General features: G+C 41.5%; 2 protein-coding genes across 2 annotated transcripts in view; one reads left to right on the top strand and one right to left on the bottom strand.

The window, feature by feature from the left end:
- LOC102692827 (putative uncharacterized protein DDB_G0282133) overlaps positions 1-11,473 on the bottom strand; it is a 78,512-nt gene extending 67,039 nt beyond the window's left edge. Inside the window, exon 1 of the mRNA XM_069191687.1 lies at positions 11,442-11,473. Coding sequence (XP_069047788.1) covers positions 11,442-11,473 — 32 coding nt within the window. The remainder of the gene's footprint in view (positions 1-11,441) is intronic.
- Positions 11,474-14,116: 2,643 nt separating this feature from the next.
- LOC102692621 (macrophage-expressed gene 1 protein-like) lies at positions 14,117-19,113 on the top strand. The gene is made up of 2 exons (XM_006634082.2): positions 14,117-14,546; positions 17,575-19,113. The coding sequence occupies exons 1-2, from the start codon at positions 14,118-14,120 to the stop codon at positions 19,111-19,113; spliced, it is 1,968 nt and encodes a 655-aa protein (XP_006634145.2). The 5' UTR covers position 14,117.
- Positions 19,114-19,702: the final 589 nt, after the last annotated feature.

The raw sequence follows: 19,702 nt of genomic DNA on the forward strand, positions 1-19,702 counted from the left end.
TGCTCAACTGTTATTATATTGGTTTATTATTCTGTGTACAGCTACAGAATCTGTAAATCTGTCTAGCACATGATTGTTTGATTGATTGTGTAACAAGCAGAAAGCAATGCCAAGATGAGCTGATCCAGAAAGTATTAAATATATAATATATAGTAAATTAATTCAATTTTCAACCCAAATCACTGTTTGTGTGTCCTGCTTTTTTATTACTTCAAAGGCAGACAAGCTGTACATTCGGTCTTTGTTAATTTATTGAGACTACTGTGAAAAACAGTAAAACAAATACTGCTGTAGGTAGGAGTAGGCCTTTGATGTGTTTTTATTTTCGAGAAAGTTGTGGTTTTAAATGCCAGATCAGATCTTCATTACCCGATAATGATGGGTAGAATTAGTGTTTCATTTTGAATAACTTGCCTCGAATATAGTATAATTTGAACTCCTGACCCAGGGTTTATGTGAACAATATGCTAGCCCTTGAGCTAGTTATTTCAAAACACCAGTGAAAAGAAAGAAAAATCAAGAATACACTTTCTTGGTCGTTCCTCTCTACAGAAGGAGTCACTGGTTTATGATGGGCAGTAATATTAACTCCTGGTCCAGGAGCCCAGCAGTCTTTATACAAGACTGATAATCCTCTGTGTGTAAAGACTTATTCACATACTCGAGGTTATAGTGTTCATGTTTCAGTTTGTTGTGGAATATATAGAATTATTATATTAATTTAGGATTGTAAAGCTTGCTTCAGCTACCAAAAGCACTGACTTAGTCAAAACAGCAGTATATGGTTTGCTCCTAACAAGGTTGTTAAGAGAAGAAATTATCAGCTTCAGAGAACAGGAGGATAGTTACTTGAGCCTGAAACTCTATATCCACTCACCTTTTGTGTGGCTGTGTGCTGTGTGCTGTGTGTGGTTTGGGTTTTGGCCCCCTTAACTAACTGCACCCACTTCAATGCAGCATTGTCTGATCACTTACCCCACTCTCCCTTTACTCCAGGTCACTGGTGTTGCTTTTCTCCCGTCTGAAACGTTGCTTGAAATTACTCTGTGCACAGGAGTGCACCAGGGTTTCTGTTCCAGAGATGCTATGTTTAACGGACTCCTCTAAAATAATCTAAAAAATAATCCAAAATAATCAGGAGTAAAGGACTGAAGTACTCTGAGGCATTCTGTGTGGCTGCTGGCTGCAATGTGGTGGTAAGAAGAGGTATGTTAACGAAAGCTTTAGACATCAGTTGTTGATGTACAAAAGCTTTTAGGGTTCTGTATTAATTCAGACATCTATTCAAATTACAAAAAATATAGTAAATACTTACTTTGAAAGGACATTGTCATAATCTTTTCTTATGATGTTTATTTTTATTTCATTCCAGGAAAACGCCCACATCTTTCTTTATTTTATCTACAATAAAATTGTCTCCTCTGCATCATGCCTTCTACGCCTACGTTTGCAATAAAGATTTTAAGTGATACTTTTTGTGATCAAACAAATCAATACTGCAACCTGTTTTGTCTAAATGCAAATCATAAAACCAAACACAAACCTCATACTGCATATCACTCAGTCAATATCTTCCCTTCTGTCAGGAATGATGCTGCAGCCTGATGTTATAGTTCTGTTTCTCATCATTAGAGACTAGAAAGCTTACCAAGGCTGCCTTAAGTTAACGTCGACATGATTTACTATATTGCTATATAGTTCCTTGCTCTCTCATAATTCAAAACCAAGTGACTGTAGTTTAAGAAACTATATTAAGGGTATTTCTTGGGATCCAAAAACCGTGATTTCTTTAACACCTTTGTTATTTCAGGCACTTTCAGTCAAATATGTTCTTATTAATAAGTTGGTGGTGATGTAGCATTTCCTTTGACACTTCTGAGTAGATCACCTCTATTAAATTTAAACTGTTTGACGTATGTTAAGTCTTCTCCTATTCTTTAGAATGTTTGGAAAAAAGAATTCATGTGTTGTTTGTACCTCATGTACCTCTCCACATAAGAGTCAATACTGAGTGCCCCATTTTAGGATTGTGTTTTATTTGAATATTGAAAGAATTTGGACTAAAGATACAACAGATGAAAAACAGCAAAGTTCTTTGAAGCTCCTAAGTATTCAAAGAAAGAATGTTCATTTGTTCTGTTTGGAATGATCAGAGTTTCACTTTCATTTTCCAGTAGTCTTGTTGTGAAGGAGGTGGATCATGGCTTTTCTGACTGGCTGTGTCTGAACAGTCTACAGTTGGAGGTGCAAAAGTGCTGTTGAGAGTGAGAGAAATTTTACAGGGTGGATTACTCCTGTGAGTGATCAAAAAAATCTAAAAATTGACGAAGAAGACAGCTTTGCCATCTGCCTGTCTTTGTCTTTCTCAAGCCAGGGAATTAGCTTCAACAACATAGCTGAGTAACCTGCCCCATCCACTTACAACCCTTCATGAAAATCAGATAATCAAGTTTAAATGTATTTACTAAATCAATGCCTGGAGAGAGGAAGACAAAAGAGGGAATGGTTCATCTGAAGTGTACATAACAATGAGCTGGCAAAGCTACAGGTGTATTGCAGAAACGATTGCAGTAATGATAAGAGTTCAAAGCCGCATTGCAGTATTATGCTGCAGTTTTCCGTATCAGTGCTGCACCAGTTAAAAGCTCTGAAAATAACAACCAATGTTTTCTTTTAACATATGTGTGTCCACAGTGTGACCTGACCTGTGTCATGCTGGGTTTTTTTTTCTGACTGAATCAAATGACTCAGTTCTGACCACTTGGGAAAAGAGAAAGAAAGTGAAGCTAGAGTGGTACTCCATGCTCACTAACAAACACAGGTCATTTTGCCATTAATGGGACGACTGCATCTAAACAATAGGAAATAAAACAATGAATATTCACGCTTTATTGCATCGATTCATTTCCTGAATATAATCCCACAAAGGCATGACATTTAAGCATTGAAAGCCAATGAGGCATTATAGTCTATGAAAGGTTTGCATGTTGATGGTCTATTGGTATGAGCACTTAAAAAGCCCCAATCAAGTACAGAATTTCAGGTCCTCTGAGATTTTCTCAGAATCAGCAGTTGTATCAGTCAGGGGACAAAAATAGGAATGAAAGAGAAGTGCATTTCAAACAATCGATATTCAAACCCTGTACATTTAAAAAGGAGCAGCTCTTTAAAAGATTAGGGGACAGAACTGTTCCCTAGAAGAAATCAGGAAACAATACTGACATTAATACCCTCTAAAGCTTTTCTGCTGAAGAATAGTAAAAGATCTCCAATTTCTAAAATTGTATGACAATTATTTACATATACTCCCCAACAATGATTTCTCTGTTTGTGATTTTTGAAACTTGTGTGATAGATTTCAAGAGAATTAGTTTAAGATGTATGGCGTAATAACCTGAAAGTCCACTGGAATTTTCCAGAAAGTGAGTGCAATCTTATTTTTGAAGTTTCTTTCTAAGAGCATAATGCTAGGGCAGCTTTCTTTTTTTCCAACATTGCTTCCCTCTGCTGTCTTGATTGGCATGAATTTGCGATCTGCATTCCTGTGAGTTCACTTTATAATAATAATAATAATAATAATAATAATAATAATAATAATAATAATTGCTTACACTTATATAGCGCTTTTCTGGACACTCCACTCAAAGCGCTTTACAGGTAATGGGGACTCTCCTCCACCATCACCAGTGTGCAGCCCCACCTGGATGATGCGACGGCAGCCATAGTGCACCAGAAGGCTCACCACACATCAGCTATTAGTGGGGAGGAGAGCAGAGTAAATGAAGTCACTTTATAGATTTAAAGACACTTTTAAAGAGAACTGCACTTGCATTTGATCCAGATGCAAAGGAAACAAATAACAGTAGCATGAACCAAAAAGAAACCCACAGAAAACAGTCAGCTCAGTGTTCATTAAGTGCTGGGAGGTTGCACAGTGCTTAGGAGCTTCAATTCTCCTTGACAGACAGGAAGTAGTAACATAAGAACATATTCAGTAAGTGAGGGTCAGTCACAGGGCTCTGAGGTCAGGTATATCCTGAGACGAACAGTAAGTGTGGGTCAGTCACGGGGCTGTGAGGTCAGGTATTGTTATGGGCGAGTTGTTATGAACCCTGTGCAGGTCTCTAAGAGAGTCCGATGGCTTACGAGTCAGAGAAGGGTGAGGCAGCAGAGTGGTCAGTAGTTCCAGGCTAGGTCGAATTCGGGTTGAGAGATAATTCCAAAAAGGGGTAAGATGAATGGGTAGTTAAAAGGTCCAAATCTAGATGGGTCTTCGTGTCGGTGGTCAGAGGTTTGAGGACGATGCAAGCTCAGGAGGCGGATAGATTCCGAATACCGAGTGAGGACTAGGAGTGAAAGGAGGGTTTAAATAGTGAAGGAAGAGGAGATAGAATAATGAGGATTAACCGATGGCGGCTGTGCTCGTAACAGTTATATACTGAGGAGTTGACTCTTCAGATGACAAACAAGTCCACAGTTCTCACTGTGGCAGTCGGCTCATTCCACCACTGGGGAACAGCACAGAGAACAGCCGGGACTGGAATCTACGGTCTCCCAGCTTTAGCACTGCTAATCAGCCTGAGGAAGCAGCTTTCAGTGTCCTAGCATGAACTCAGGGCCTGACAGTAGTCTGAGGAAGGCCACTGGATGCCCTGTAGGCCAGTACCAAGTTTTTGAATCTGATGTGGGCAGGGACTGGAAGCCAATGTAGAGCGGTGGGGAGGGAACACTATCCGAGTGTTCGTGGAGGTTGAAGTTTAGGCAGGATGGATGAGACTGAGCAGGTTGTCATGTCAGAAAGGTCCATCCATGAGAGGACAAAAGAGCATGGAGACTACACAGGGCAGTAATTACAGAATAGAAACTGCAGTTTGGACTAAGTTCCATGAAGATTAAAAACACCTAGACTTCTGTGGATTTTTGTGTTGAAACAGGTATTACGGAATAACACTTACTGGAGCACTAGACTTCATTATATGTTCACTTACCCTGGAAACACGTGAACTACTGTAGGCGACTGTGCAACACAAAATATTTTTAATCAGTACGTTCAAATGTGAATGTTTTTTGTCAAACTTTCTCATCTTCCCAGCCTTGCCCATCTGTTATTTAGTGCACTTATTTTTTACTTAATTACATATTAATTTCTACAATTCCATTCTACTAAGGTTTCAATGTAGTAATCCAGAAGTTCTGGTTTGTCATAATTTTAAAGTACCTCAGATCCTGTTTATTATTATTTATTGTTATTAATATTCCAGTTTATTACTTTCAGTATTAAAATGTATTGTTACTGTAAAATATGTTTTTGTTTGTGACATGTATTATGTTTTCTTCAAAGTTTCTAGTTACAGTATATAAGTCATTTAATTGTTCTAAATAGTAATATAAGGTTGTGTAGGGAGCTGATTATAGTGTCTGCGCAAACTGTGATCTGGAGGGGCCCCTTTCCAAGATCTTGCCTAGGGTCCCCAAAAGGCTAGGCCCAGCCCTTGCAGAAGATTTAACCATTTCAAGTGCCCTGCAGCCTTTGGCCCTTCAAAGACACAACAGCACTCTCTACAGGAGAGTCTTGAACCCACAACCTGCCACTCATGAGCCCAACACCCCACCCACAATGCAGTGCTGCTCCAACAAGACCATCGGAGTCTGCTAAACACTCAAAGAAATTACTTTCCCTCTTAACGGACACTATTTGCTATGTGCTAGAAATTGAGCCTCTGGAGACCCAAGAGAAGAGCCACACCTCCTTCAGCAATACAGCGGCCGCAGAATTACAAGATTACAGACTTACACTGCTGGAACCTGATTTTCACGTTTTGATTCGAGGGCAGGGCATGACTAAAGCTTACCTAACCATTCAGCAGGCGAGCCCAAATGAGCCCTGAGTCATCCTTCACACAATCACCACCTTCAAGCACAGAGCAGAAACAACAGGCCTGCATTCAGCAAAGATTCATGCTTCACTTAAGACTCATTAGAAAAAGGGTCACACGGGTAGAAGCAAAACTGATGTAGAATCAGTGCCAGATATTTAAGAGAGATGTGCATCACCAGTTTCTCATTTCCATTTGCTTTTAAATTGAGAGAAACATATAATGATTACAGTTCAGGTGGGTAGCTGCATCAGCATGCGTAGGCTGCAAAGGAACAAGTAATAGGTTTATTCCATGCTGAAAAAAAGAAGAAGAAAGAGAACACAACGTTTCGGCCGTGGAGCCTTCTTCGGGTGTGAGAGAGACAGGGCAGTAGGCAAAGGTAAAGTAGCGGGAGAACAAAGGTTGGGAGGGAGGAGGAGTGAGAGGCGGGAGCAGGGGACAGAAAGAGAGGCCAATCAAGAGGTGTGAAGTCAGAATTGATGCAGAGAGGTGTGAAATGAAACTTCCAATGAATGGAGAAAATCTAAAAGAACAGTAGTCTGTCGTTAAGAGAAGGGAGAATGTGTGATCCTAGCTGCAGAATAATTTTGGTTTGGGTGGTCTTTCTGATGTATGAGTTCGGAAAACCGTCTTTGAGAACACAGACGGAAAGATTAGAGTGGTCGTGGCCGTCAGAGGTGAAATGAGAAACAGTGGGCTTGGAGAGATCTTTAATCTTCACAGCCCTGACGGTTCTCTGAAGCGGTCTCCGAGTCTCCTTCCTGTTTCTCCAATGTAGATGGCTGGGCATTTACTGCAAGAGATACAGTAAATAAGATTGCTGGAGGTACAAGATGCTGTCTGGGTGATCTGGAATTGTCCTGAGGGGCCTTGATGTTTTGTCTTGATGTCTTGAAAGAAACCAGGGCATGGGCTTACACAACTAAATTGTTCCTTACTCCCACAACCCTTTGGATAAAGACCTCATTTATATAAAAACATCTATTCCCGTGTGTATTAGAAAACACCAAACTGAAAAACACAGGTCTTCTAGCATGTGTTAAAGCAGTCCGGTGACTCAAACTGCCAGAACAGATTGGGCACTGGACTAGGGAGAGAGCTGAGCATACTCTTGGCATCTGATCTGGGTGCTGGCACAGTGTGTAAAATTACTCTCTGTCCTGGGAACTTCACTTTAACATTCTCTTATTCTGCTTCCCGAAAGACAAAAAAAGGACCTGCAAGAAATCTGAAAACAATATCCTGCAGGACCTTGGAACCACAATTCCTACAAATACTCACAAAGCAATTTCCAAAACAACAGCAAACAGTGAACCTGGAACATAGAAAACCATTCTTTTCAGTAGACATTTAAGAAGGAGGCTTGCGTACTTTTGTGAAAAATTCCATCACTTTCTATAACCAGCTTCTATTCTCTGTCATAACCATGGACAGGGTAGTACACAGTCATCTGAAATTGTAATAACTTTTAAAAAAGGATGATGAATCTGACAAAATGAAAACAGGACAACCTTTCCTATCTTAAGACAATTTATTGAGAAAATACTGATAAGGCATTACCCATTTCATTAAATGATATTTGACTGTATCAAACTGTATCAGAAACACATTGGTGCTGATCTTTTGATCCTATCCTATATCTGTCAGTTACAAGTCTTGTGTAAAGCTTATTCCATTCTAAATATCCTAAAGTACAAATCCTTATTCATACTTTGTTTAATGAATTCCAACTACTGCAGGTAGTACAGATACAGATTTTCCAATTTAAAAAGAGGTTCAACTTCTCATGTTTTCCTATAGCTAAAACCTCAGCTGTCGATTCTCTGTCTCGTGTTTATGTGTATTTTTCTGTGTTTTTCTTCATATTGTTTGCTACTGTGAAACAAATTGCCCCCTTGGGTTAATAAAGACCCTCTCCCTCTATTAGTAATCACTCTGAGCCCAGGTCGGACTCAGAGTGAGGATATAACAGAGAATCTCTCAGTAAGAAACACAAGCAGGACTGGAAAAACACAATAAGAGAGCAAGATCTTTTGGTAATAAACACACACAACAGAACACACAGTGAGACAGTTAGGAGATAAAAGAGAACCCCTCGGTAATAAACACACACAATAGGTCAGTAGGCAGGGTTAGAAAGAGAGGCGAGATAACAAAATCTCTGAAGAATACACACAAAAAGGAAACGAAACACAGAGAGAGAGGGGAGGTCATCTCTGTAATAAACACAATAGAATAGAAATCACAGAAGAGATAAAAGTGGCAACAGAATAAGTACACTAAAGACAGCCTGTGCTGCTACTCATGTACGTGACTTGTTCTAAGACCTGATAATCTTTTGTGTGTGAATGCCAGTAACACTTTGTGTGACACCAAACACCGCTACTGGCACACCTAAGGAGGCCCGACCTGCTTGGCAAGGTGTAAATTGAAAAATAAACCTGTCTTTGGTATTGCATAACACATTAGTGATGTCAAGCAGCACCACAGCTCTATGCTGGAGGAATATATTTCCAATGTGGCATATTGCCCCCTGGTGATGTCTTTTGGAATTGCACCTTTTGATTAGTTGCAGTAGTGTACGGTATAGAGTACCCGCAGATAAGCTTAGAATTCTTTATTGCTGCTGTAGGTACAAAGCCTGTTATTTAGCTTAGAATTAAGTGTTGTTTTCTTTGTGTGCCTGGACCAAACAGACTGTTGCCTGTCACTGCAATGTAGCAAAGAGACCCCTCTCTGTGAAATCAGCCATAAGTTGACCTGGTGGTCTGTGCCTGTGAGGAAGATGAGCTTGTCTTCTGGATATGCATCTTTCCAGTGTCAATACTCTTTTGGATGATGGATGTCCACTGGTGGAGCCTGGATGTCTAGCACGCTGGCCACAGACATCCGAGCATAATCTCAAACGTCACAGGCCATGGTCAATTATCCAGTAAGAAGACCACCTGGCAACCTCTTGACCAACCACCAGCCCTATTTTCCCCAGTTAAAATGTCACCTCTCACTGTGCTCCTCCTCTCTGCTGAACAAACTTGGCCTGACTGACAACAGAGCCACGTACCTGCCACACTTGCTGTCTAAACTCTGGAACATATTTTTCCCCAGAGTTAGACATTGAGCCCATATGTAAAAACAGAATTCTGCCCAAGGTCTAGCCTAAAGCAGAACCTTGACACCAGTTACTGTAGCTACCATCTTGTGTTCACTAGCTCACCAGACCAATATGGTTGGACTTTTTGCCGTCACGCCTGAACAGAGCATTATTCAGCAGTAGCCTCTACGCAGGGAGCAAAGCGACTTTCTCTCTTTTTCTGTGACTTGCCTCGACTGAGCAGGCACCGCCCTGTGCACACACTTTGTCCCAACTTTGGCAAATAGGAAAGAGGGAGATGTGCATGATCTGATCAACACAGGCAAGCGCGACAGATAACAGAAAAATAATTTAATTACTTGGTAAAAATACACCAAGCATCTCTGTGTGCTTCGCTACCATGCACGTGAAATAAAGACGGACTGACTGTCTTTAAAGGGGAAGCGGGAAACATTTCTCCAACACAATTATATTTCCCATTGTATTTCCAGTTCCAACAGATACAAATCTTAACACAAATCCACAACTTTTAAAAATAGAAACTATGAACCCTACAGTACTTCACACCTGCATGTCAAGATTACGGTATGCCCAGTGGATGTTTTGTTTGGATTACACTATGAATGAGTCTCTGAGGCCTCCCATCCAAAAAAAATTCAACATTTGTTTGGATGAGAGAAACGGATATCTTTTGATAAGTCGTGTACTGATTGTAAAGAATCTGATTTTGACAAATCTTAAAGAGCAAATTTTCCTTAAAGAATTTAAAATCTATCTGCCTGACTATGTTAAAGTTTTTTTTCATTGAACTGTTCAGACACCTACAGAGATGCCCGATCTAAATTTAAGGTCTGCTTTTTTTAGGGTTTTGTTATGCGAAATGTTTTTGCACTTGTTACACTCCGAGATCCTGACTGACTTGACTTTATATTTGCCCCATTCAGCTGAAACAGAAAAAGAAGACGTAGTTTCTGTAGTTAATCTTTGTGGAATTCGGTTTATTATAATATTTGTTTATTATTATTGTTGATAATTTGATTTATTGATTAATTGATTAATTGATTGATATAAATAAATTTTATAATAAAACCACTAACATCAACACAGGTGCTGCTGCTGTTCACAGCCTCTCACTAATTTAAAATGTCCTGAACTTTGAATTTTTAACATTTGAATGTTAAAAATTCACATTTGCTCATTCATATTTTACATTTATTTATTGAACATGTTGTGATATATGAACATAAAATGTAATTATAATATAGATAATATTTACTACTTTTTTTTTATTAAATGAGTCTCTTTTTATTTAAAAAAACATGTGCATTGAGAGGGAATCAAACACTGACCTCCAGGTTAATAGGCAAACACCAACCGTAGATCCATCTTGAGACATGAGGAGGCTAAAATTCCCTGGAAAGGGGAGAACACAAACAGACCCTGGGTTCAGAACACAGGAGCTGTCAGGGATGAGGCCTAAGACAGGTATAGGGTATCCTGCTGCTAGGCGGGCCTCATGACTTCTGTACCCTAATGTTGAGCCCTGAGCCCTGGTGGAGCTAAGAATAAATAGGGGGAGACACAACAAGGCGCACCGGGAACACATATAAACGATCACAGGGAACTACTGACAGAAGTAAAATGGCGCACCCTCTAGGGGAGGGATGTTGACTATAACAGAAACATTTAGACATGTTCCTCTCTACTACATTGCTGTTGATACTGTTACAATAGACGATGGGACACGGATTCTGTGGGGAAACGGATTCTGATCTGGAAATTGACGGCTTTGGAGAACCTGTGCATCGGGATGCCGAAGGCACAAGGCTGAGGTGTTTGTTTGTAAATCAGTAAGAGAATGTGTTTGTGAGCCTGACATCGAACTTTTCTCAGTTTCATTACGGCCATTTTACCTTCCTCGAGAGTCTCCTCAAATTGTTGTAACTGAAGTCTATATGCACCTGAAAGCCAACGCAATCAGGGCAGCAGAGCGAATTGAACAGACTGTTCAACACGTTCAAAACAACTTCCCCGATGCTCCTAATTTCATCATGGGAGCTTTCAACCACTGCTCCCTGAAGAAATCACTTACCAATTTCCATCAATATGTTTCCTGCCCTACAAGGCATTATAGGACATTGGACCTGTGTTATGGTCTGTTATGTCTGGTATGGTCTGTGTTATGTTATGGTATTTTAAGGTCAATGATTCATTGTTGATTTTGTTCTACCGGTCCTTCCTTGGATCTGGTCTAACTTTCACCCTGATCTGCTGGTTTGGCAACCTGAACCTGAGACGCAAGAATAAACTGGGCAGCCTTGTGTGAAATATGTCAGAAGGTCATTGGTGCTGTGTCCCGATCGTAACCCCTCCTCTTAAGGGCGCTCCAGCCCTTCCTCGTTTGTATCATTCCTGGCACCTGTTCCTTGTTTCTCCCCTGTTCAGTTTGCCTTTATAAGCCAGGCGCTCACCTTACTCGTGGCTCTGCATCTGATCCCCGCATCCTGCGAGCCCGGGACCTGGTTGCGCCTGGCTCCGTTATGTTTTTAACTTCCTGCTCTTGTCCTTGTTTCCTCCGCCGGTCCCGACCCGGCAAGTGATTTTAATCTCCTGTTTGGATGGATTTCCCAGCCTTGGACCTTTTGCTTTCGCATTTGGATTCCCCCTTTTGGATTTATTCTGGACTGTTTGCCTCAGCCACACCTCCCCGGATCACCAGCACCGTATGGACACGCCCCCCTGTTCATCCCTGTTCCTGCATGACTTTTCCCTAGTGTATTCCTTCCTCACTATTCTGGATTATGTCATCCGCATAGGGTCCAGATAGAACTGTTCGTTACATGCTGATCTTCCAACCCTCTCCTCCGTCTATCATACACTTGTTTTGCGTAAAGCAAAATCCATCTGCGATGATCCATCACACCCCTTGTTTAATAACTTCAAAGTTACTCCCATCAGAACGCAGATACCAACTCTCCAACTCCAAAACCAACAGATTCAAGTCCTCATTCATACCTGTAGCCATATTGTTTCTTAACTCTTGACCTTGACTTTTGAAATATGAATGTATATTGTTGTTCCTGTTGGGTTTTTTTTATTCTGTCTGTCTGCACACCAGTACTGCTGCTGTAAAACAACTTGTCCCCACTCCCCCTTCACCGGGTTAATAAATACACTCTCCCTCAATGAAACACCCATAGTTTGTAATGTAGGGTGCTGTGGCAAAAGCACACTTTGATAAAGTACAAATACATGTATTTCCCACAACCTGTACTGTAGTGGCTTTAAAACTATACAGCATTGTGCTGTATGCATGTGGCACATCTTTGTTCAAGTTTTAAAACTACAGTATGGAAAACACGAGTGCTTAGAAAACACAGGAAACAAACATTGACAAGAGAGGGAATGCTACTGAAAATTCCAGCTCTATCTCCCAGGTATAACTGTCTATTCTACATAACAAACACAGCAGGGTGTAACTCACCTAGCCTTGGTGACAAATAAAATGTTTGTTAAAGGACAGAGCTGCGTTAAGCAGAGTACACATACACTTTTTTATACTGCGATAACGAATGCAAGTATTCATAGAAAAGATTAAAACATTATAGCTTTTTATAAAGTTTATAAGCTTAATATAGTCAGAACGAGCATGTCAAAACATTTCCAAAATAACCATAGTACATGACCGAGTGAAAGTTTAAACTACAACTACAAGCCATATACAGTGTGTATAATATATTTATGTTCCTAAATTAATATTGTTTTTGACGTTCTGAGATGTCATGCTTCTGTTATTTTTATGCTCAACTACAAAATTTTCCCTTTAGTTGTAAAATTCCATATTAATATTCCATATTAAGCAGATTTTAACATGCAGAGTAGAGAGGTTAAATAAAGCTAGCGTTTCACTAACAGCTAATGCACCACATGTGCCACCTGTGGATCTCGATCATTTTGGCCAACGAATTACGTATTGTGGTAGCCTGTAGCTCAAATCCCGCAGTACAGGTTTTTCCCCTCCATTTTAAATGGCTACATCTGTACTATGCTGTGTTTGGGTTAGTTGTAACACTTTGTTTTTAAGCCAATTGTATCTTGCATAACCACAAAGCTTTCTGACACATGTTGATTGTATTACTTACTGTAGGTACTTTACTGCAAACTTCAAGAAGGAATTGAAGTTGAATTATACACCAGGATATTGTTGACTGTCCCATCTCAGCCCATGGACTCTGTGAGTCTTTCATCATCCCTGTGGCATCTCTTTCTTGTTTCCTCCTTGACAAGCTGCTAAATTTAGAGGGAGACCCTGGTCTTGACAGTGTCTGGGCTGTACAATATTTTTTCCACTTCTTAATGATTGTCTTTACAGTGCTGAAAGGTATATTTGGTGTTTGAGTTTTTTATAACTTTTCTCCATGCTCCTTGGTCTTCATGGTTGAATGCTTGACTGAAATTCACTATCTGAAGGAGAGTCCTCACAGATACAGTTGGATTTATTCTGAAATTAGGGTAAAAAAACTATCAATGCACACATATAGGTAGTGTGTAATTAATGCCTGCAATTGTGTGCAATAAAACGAATACATTTGTGCACCAAATTAATTTAGGTTTCCCAAGACCAGGGGTTGTACTGATTTTACAATCCTGACTTTTGCATTTTCCATTCATGTTATTTACTTCGTTTTGTTTTGAATGTGTGGAGTAGGATTATATGATTTAGATCAGGTGTATAATAACTATATGAATTAATATATGGGAAATATCAGCTTCTATTTCAAAGTATCATGTCTGCAAGTTTTACTTACTAAACCAAACTAACTAAACCAAAAGTGAAACCTAGGTTTCAGTACATCAGCTGCATTTCTTCTTACAGTTAAGACAGGACATCTAATACACCACATAGTCACACCCCAGGAAGTTCTGATGAATAAGAATGCTGAAATCACCTTCAGCATGACACTCATACACCAAGAGACAGCAAGTAACAAAACGACTGTCCCTTTCTACAGAAAGTGCCGCCATTTTTGTCAACTACACTTATAATATTTTTAGAAAACTATTTTTCTTCATCGCTTCATTATAGCTAAAGACTCACTTTTCCTGCTTAGAGATTTTTTTTTAACTTTCTGGAGACCACCTGTAGCATGGCTCTGAATGCAGCCATGTTCCTCCTGCTGGCAGCCTGGATAGGTCTGTCCCTGTGCTCAGGGATCCAGAAGTGTAGGGAAGTTGAGAAGGAGATCAAGGTCCTGGAGGCTCTTCCAGGTGGAGGATGGGACAACATTCGCAACCTGGACATGGGCCGGGTGATGGATCTCAGCTACTCCCTCTGCCAGACCACTGAGGACGGGTACCTGCTCCCAGATGAGGTCTTCATTATCCCCCAGAAGGAAAGCCGGGTGGAGCACAACTCGGAGATCATTGGGAACTGGCAGGACTACAGGAGCACGGAGGCAAGCTCCATCAATGCTGACGTGTCTTTCAAAAAGTTCCTCAACAGCAAGTTCTCCATCGAGAACAGGAGGGTGAAGACACATCAGGTGAAGGAGCAGTCAGTCACCAGCCGGCTGGAGGTAAAAGGATCCATCACTGAGAGACAGAGGCAGGGAGAGAGACAAGCACACAGAGAAGAGAGAAACAGGGACAGAGACAAGCACACAGAGAAGATAGAGACAGGGATAGAGACAAGCACACAGAGAAGAGAGAGACAGGGAGAGACAAGCACACAGAGAAGAGAAAGACAGGGTGAGAGACAAGCACACACAGAAGAGAGAGACAGGGAGAGAAACAAGCACACAGGAGAAAAATATGGGAGAGAGACAAGCACACGGAGAAGAGAGAGACAGGGAGAGAAACAAGAACAAAGGAGAGAAATATGGGAGAGAGACAAGCACACAGAGAAGAGAGAGAGAAACATAAAGACAAAATATGTGAGAGTTAAGGACACAGTTAAGAGACAGAGAAAAACAGATAGATTAAATAAGTGAGACATCCACAGAGCTAAGACACAAACATGTAATTAGTCAAAGAGTGAGACAGTCACAGTTACGAGAGAGTAAAACATACAGTGACAGTTAATGTATATAGACAAGGTCATAAGTGACAGAAGACAGGATAAGTGTCAGATAACAATACAGAGACAATGAGAGAGTCGAGGTCTCAGTAAAGACAAATAAATAGAGAGAGACAATGAGTGAGGCAATAACACAGTGTAGGACAGATTGAATATCTGTGACAAAAAGAGAAGAAGTAGACACTGAGGACTCTCATGTATACATGGATGTTTTTCACAGCAATAATTAATACAATCTTTCCATCTCTTATATCAGGTCATATTTAAAAAAAACATGTATTAATTCTAGACTCAGATGAAGCAAATTGGCTTTATTATTATGTCAAAATTGCTACAATTTTATACAGAAGCCTTAAAATGTTACTATACACATTTTCATACAGCATAACAATAAATTACCTTTCAGCATACAATGAAGCTTCTTTCAGAATCTGGGGAAATGTGCAGTTGATTAATTGCTGCAATTGCAATTTATGTGTTTGTTTGTTGCGTAGTTTACATTCACTGCCACAAAGTGAGCAAACTCTTTATTGGAAACATTATGCAACAAAATGTTTTCTTATATATCTAAGACTATGTTTACAGTACTGAGAAAATAGGTTTGTCTGTATTATTGTGCATTTTAGACCTAAAATGTAATTAGATCTGCATGAATATCTTAATAAAGGATTAATATACTGTTACAAATTGGGGGTTACGAAACTGATGAAAATCAGGATTTGACCAAACGGTTTAGTCAATCAGTGAAAGAATTATTCATAACCCCGGACTTGTAAGTGATTTCTAATCATATACCCGAGTGGCTGGTATAATTAGAGGCACGTGGATTCTTTATTATCTGGCACAGCTTTGTTGAGAGGAGTAATAATCCAGGCACACTCGGCTAAAACAAATATTTCTTACAATAAACGACACTGTCACGAGAGCCGGGTCACAATCCCCTGAAATGCATTGTTAAAGACATTATGCGTGACGGTCTAATCCGGAAGTGTCTGGAGAATGACTTCTGGGAAGGCACAGCGAGGTAAGGTCGGGATGACAGACAGGGGGCAGTGACTGAGGTGATCCTCAGTATGGGGGGAGTGCAGGCAAACGAGTCCAAAAGGAAGTCCAAAGGGGTAGTAAGGTGCACTCCAAAATCCAGATGCCGGGAGATCCATCCTAGACAATCAAAAACGGGAACAGGGAACTGGGACCAGGAACATGAAAGGTTAAAACGATGACAGGGCAAGGTGCTCCGAGCCCTGGACTCAGAGGTCAGGACGCCGTGATAAAGCCTATGCCCTCGGGCTTCTCCTGAGCCCAGTGATAGGTGGGCTTTTGGGCATCTGTCTTCCCAAGCTGAGCCCGGAACAACGGAGACACCGGGCTTAAATAAGGGAAAAGGGAATGAAACACAGATTAAACTAATTAAACTAAGAACAATACGGGAAGTAGGAGGTCTCACCTGGTGCTAGCTTCAAGTCCCAACTCCTCTGGACTCCTCTATCTTCTCCCTGCTCTCCTTGCTTCTTCCTCCTGCTTCTCCTCTCTCCCTCATGCTCTAAAGGTGAACATATACTGTGTCTTTCTGCCCTGCTCCTTTGCAGTCATTGATCCACAACTTGCCTAGGTAAACAAAGATAAACTTTACTATTGTTTCTGCTCAAGGGACACCCAGACCTCAGCAGTCCTCTCTGCTTTGAAGTTAGAGGTTTTTACTCTTCCCAGTGTCACAAACTTTATCTTAAATCTTAAGAGAGACTTCTCAAGTCACCCACAGCTGTAACAATACGATATCCTGATTAAACTATATAGCAGAATTACAAAATATACATTGGTATTATTTAATTATCAAAACGATTCAACAGTAAATATCCTCATGTATAATAATCAGGTAAATGAAACCTAAGATTCTGTACCTAGTGGCACCTTGTTAAGCAGCAGTGACTTCAACTAGACATTTCCTGTAACTGCTTACTCTCTCACATTGGCTTTTAGGAATTTTGGCATTTTGTTCCTCACAGGATTGCTTCACGTTGGTGACAGTTAAAGATTTCCTTGCACAGCAGCTCAATGCCATAATAGTTCAATGGGGTTGAGGTCTGGATTTCGATTTTGACTTCTTGGAAATCTGCATGTATGTTTAGTCTGTACTTTCAGCTAAGCCTCAGCCAGTGTATGGATGACCTGACATTTTTCTCCCGAATTTGCTGATTTAATGCTGAACTCATGGTTCTGTCTGTCTAGGTCCTGAGGCAGTAAAGCAGACCCAATTCATGATACTTCCACTGTAATGCTTGATAGAGAGGCTGGGTTCTTCTGTTGGAAAGCATTGGGAAGTCATAGTTCTACGATTACAGACTGATGTATACATACACTTATTTCACATACATTCTGTGTTAGTAATGGTTTTCTTTCTGTAGATATTCATATACATTATAATGGCATTGCACAGTTACTGTAGGTCAGCGAGTAACTGATTTTTTGATGCAGCAGAAATAAAAATATTCAGTTTCCACTATTTCTCTCTGTCTTTTCTTCTTCAGTTTCGTCACTTTCTGTACACCATCAAAGCTCATCCTAGCTTTGCCCTGGACTCACGGTTCAAGAGGCAGGTAATGGAAATCGCGGATGCCCTGGAGAACAATGAGACTAGGAACGCAGAATTCTTGTCCGAGATGCTGGTCCTGGAGTACGGAACGCATGTCGTGACCTCATTGGACGTGGGGGCCAGCCTGATCCATGAAGACTACCTCAAGAGCACCTTTGTCTTGGACACCAAGGTCTCTCAGAAGACTATCACCTTTTCCGCCCAGATCAGCTTCCTAAAGCTCTTCGATAATATCAGCCTGTCTTGGAAGAAGGTGGCTGAGACCACTGAATCCAAAATGTACGAGGGGAACATCACCTACTCTTTCACGGAGAGTCACGGCGGAGTGCCCTTCTACCCAGGCTTGTCTCTACAGCAGTGGGAGCAAAGTGTGGCCCAGAACCTGGTGGCCATCGACCGCTCCGGACTACCCCTGCCATTCCTCCTCAACAGCAACACCCTGCCTGACCTGTCTGTGGCCACTGTCCAACGTCTGGCCCTGTCTGTATTCAGTGCCATCGAGCGCTACTATACCATCAACACCCTCCCAGGATGTGTTGACCCCAACTCCCCAAACTTCAGCTTCCAGGCCAACGTAGACGACGGCTCCTGCAATGACACGGTGGCTATTCTCAGTTTCGGAGGAGTGTTCCAGCGCTGTACCGCCCTAACCCAGGATGGGGGCACCCTTTGCCCAGGCCTGGACCAGAAAAACCCCAAGACAGACTCCTTCTCCTGCCAGGCATTCTACAACACGACCCTCCTGCGCTCCGAGAACAAGGAACAAGGATACACTGTCTACGAGTGCCATCGGGAGTGCAAATCATGCTGGCTGGTCTTAACCTGCTGTAAAGACATCTGCAACAATGTCTACTACGTGCGGAGGGCAAACGTCGCCACATACTGGTGTTCTGCCAAAGGCAAGGTCCAAGAGTCCTCTGTAGTCCTTTTTGGGGGTCTGTACAGTGATACCCTGAAGAATCCCATCACCAAATCGTTCGGCTGCCCCAGAGGCTTCCTCTCCTTCGCCCTGCTCTCTGATGGGCTGAAGATCTGTCTGAGCAGCGATTATCAAGTGGGTACCCACTACTCTATGCTCTTCGGCGGTTTTTTCAGCTGTGAGGCAGGGAATCCCCTGGCCAACGGCCAGCAGAAATGCCCCCCGGGGTTCGCCCAGCACTCGGTGTCGGTGAGCGACGGCTGCCAGGTGATGTACTGCGTCAGGGCGGGGGTCTTCAATGACGCGGAGCTCCCTCCCGCTCGCCTGCCCCCCTTCACCCGGCCCCCCCTTTTCGGCAACGATACAGTCCTCGAGGACAGGTCTGCAGGGCGACTGAGCTGGAGGATGGGAACCCAGGGGGATGTCCAGTGGGTGATGGTGGAGCCGCAGTCACCCCATGCCTCGGCTCAGAGGGTGGGGTTGGGCAGTGTGGGGAGGCTCGCCATCGCAGCGGTGGTGTTCCTGTCCCTGTTCCTGACCCTGACCACTGTGTAGCAGGACAGGGGTGGGAGGGCAGAGCAGACAGGGAGGAGAGAGGAGAATATTCCCCAGCCGAGTAACATCACATCCCTCACACACACAACACACAATAGGACATGAAGTACAGAATAAAGGTGGTGGTTATTCATCTGGGGTTTGTATTCTTGCATTCTAAATAAGTAAGAAAGCATTGCTTATTAAGAACTATGAATTACTAGCTTATATTAATTTTGGAGGAATATTCTTCTCTACTTATACTTTTGGTGACATGAAAATGTGCACCATTGAAGTGAGTTCCTATATGGGAATACCTCTCAATATTATAGTACTTATATTTTCCCTTTACATTAATTTAATTTTCTTTTTAACATTTTCCTCCATTATTATTGGTTTCTGTGAGACTTAAAGCACAAACTGTTAGACCTTTCTGTTTTAAAATCATTATTATGGTTTGGGAGAGTGTTTGGGTTGAAATTTCTCATTTCTGGCTATTATACGTATCACAGTGTTCTAATCGATTATGTAATGTCAGACTGCTCCACTTAATAAATGACAAAAAGAATAACTGTGGATGGCGATTGGCTCCTATTTGAAATAAAACAGT

Source organism: Lepisosteus oculatus, chromosome 6 (assembly GCF_040954835.1).
Source record: "Lepisosteus oculatus isolate fLepOcu1 chromosome 6, fLepOcu1.hap2, whole genome shotgun sequence".
NCBI classification, from domain to species: Eukaryota; Metazoa; Chordata; class Actinopteri; order Semionotiformes; family Lepisosteidae; genus Lepisosteus; species Lepisosteus oculatus.

Excerpts from the sequence above, each read along its gene's own strand:
- LOC102692621 (XM_006634082.2), top strand. The coding sequence starts at position 14,118 with ATGGCTCTGAATGCAGCCATGTTCCTCCTGCTGGCAGCCTGGATAGGT. Across the intron at positions 14,547-17,574 it reads CAGTCACCAGCCGGCTGGAG|TTTCGTCACTTTCTGTACAC; the intron begins GTAAAAGGATCC and ends TTTCTTCTTCAG.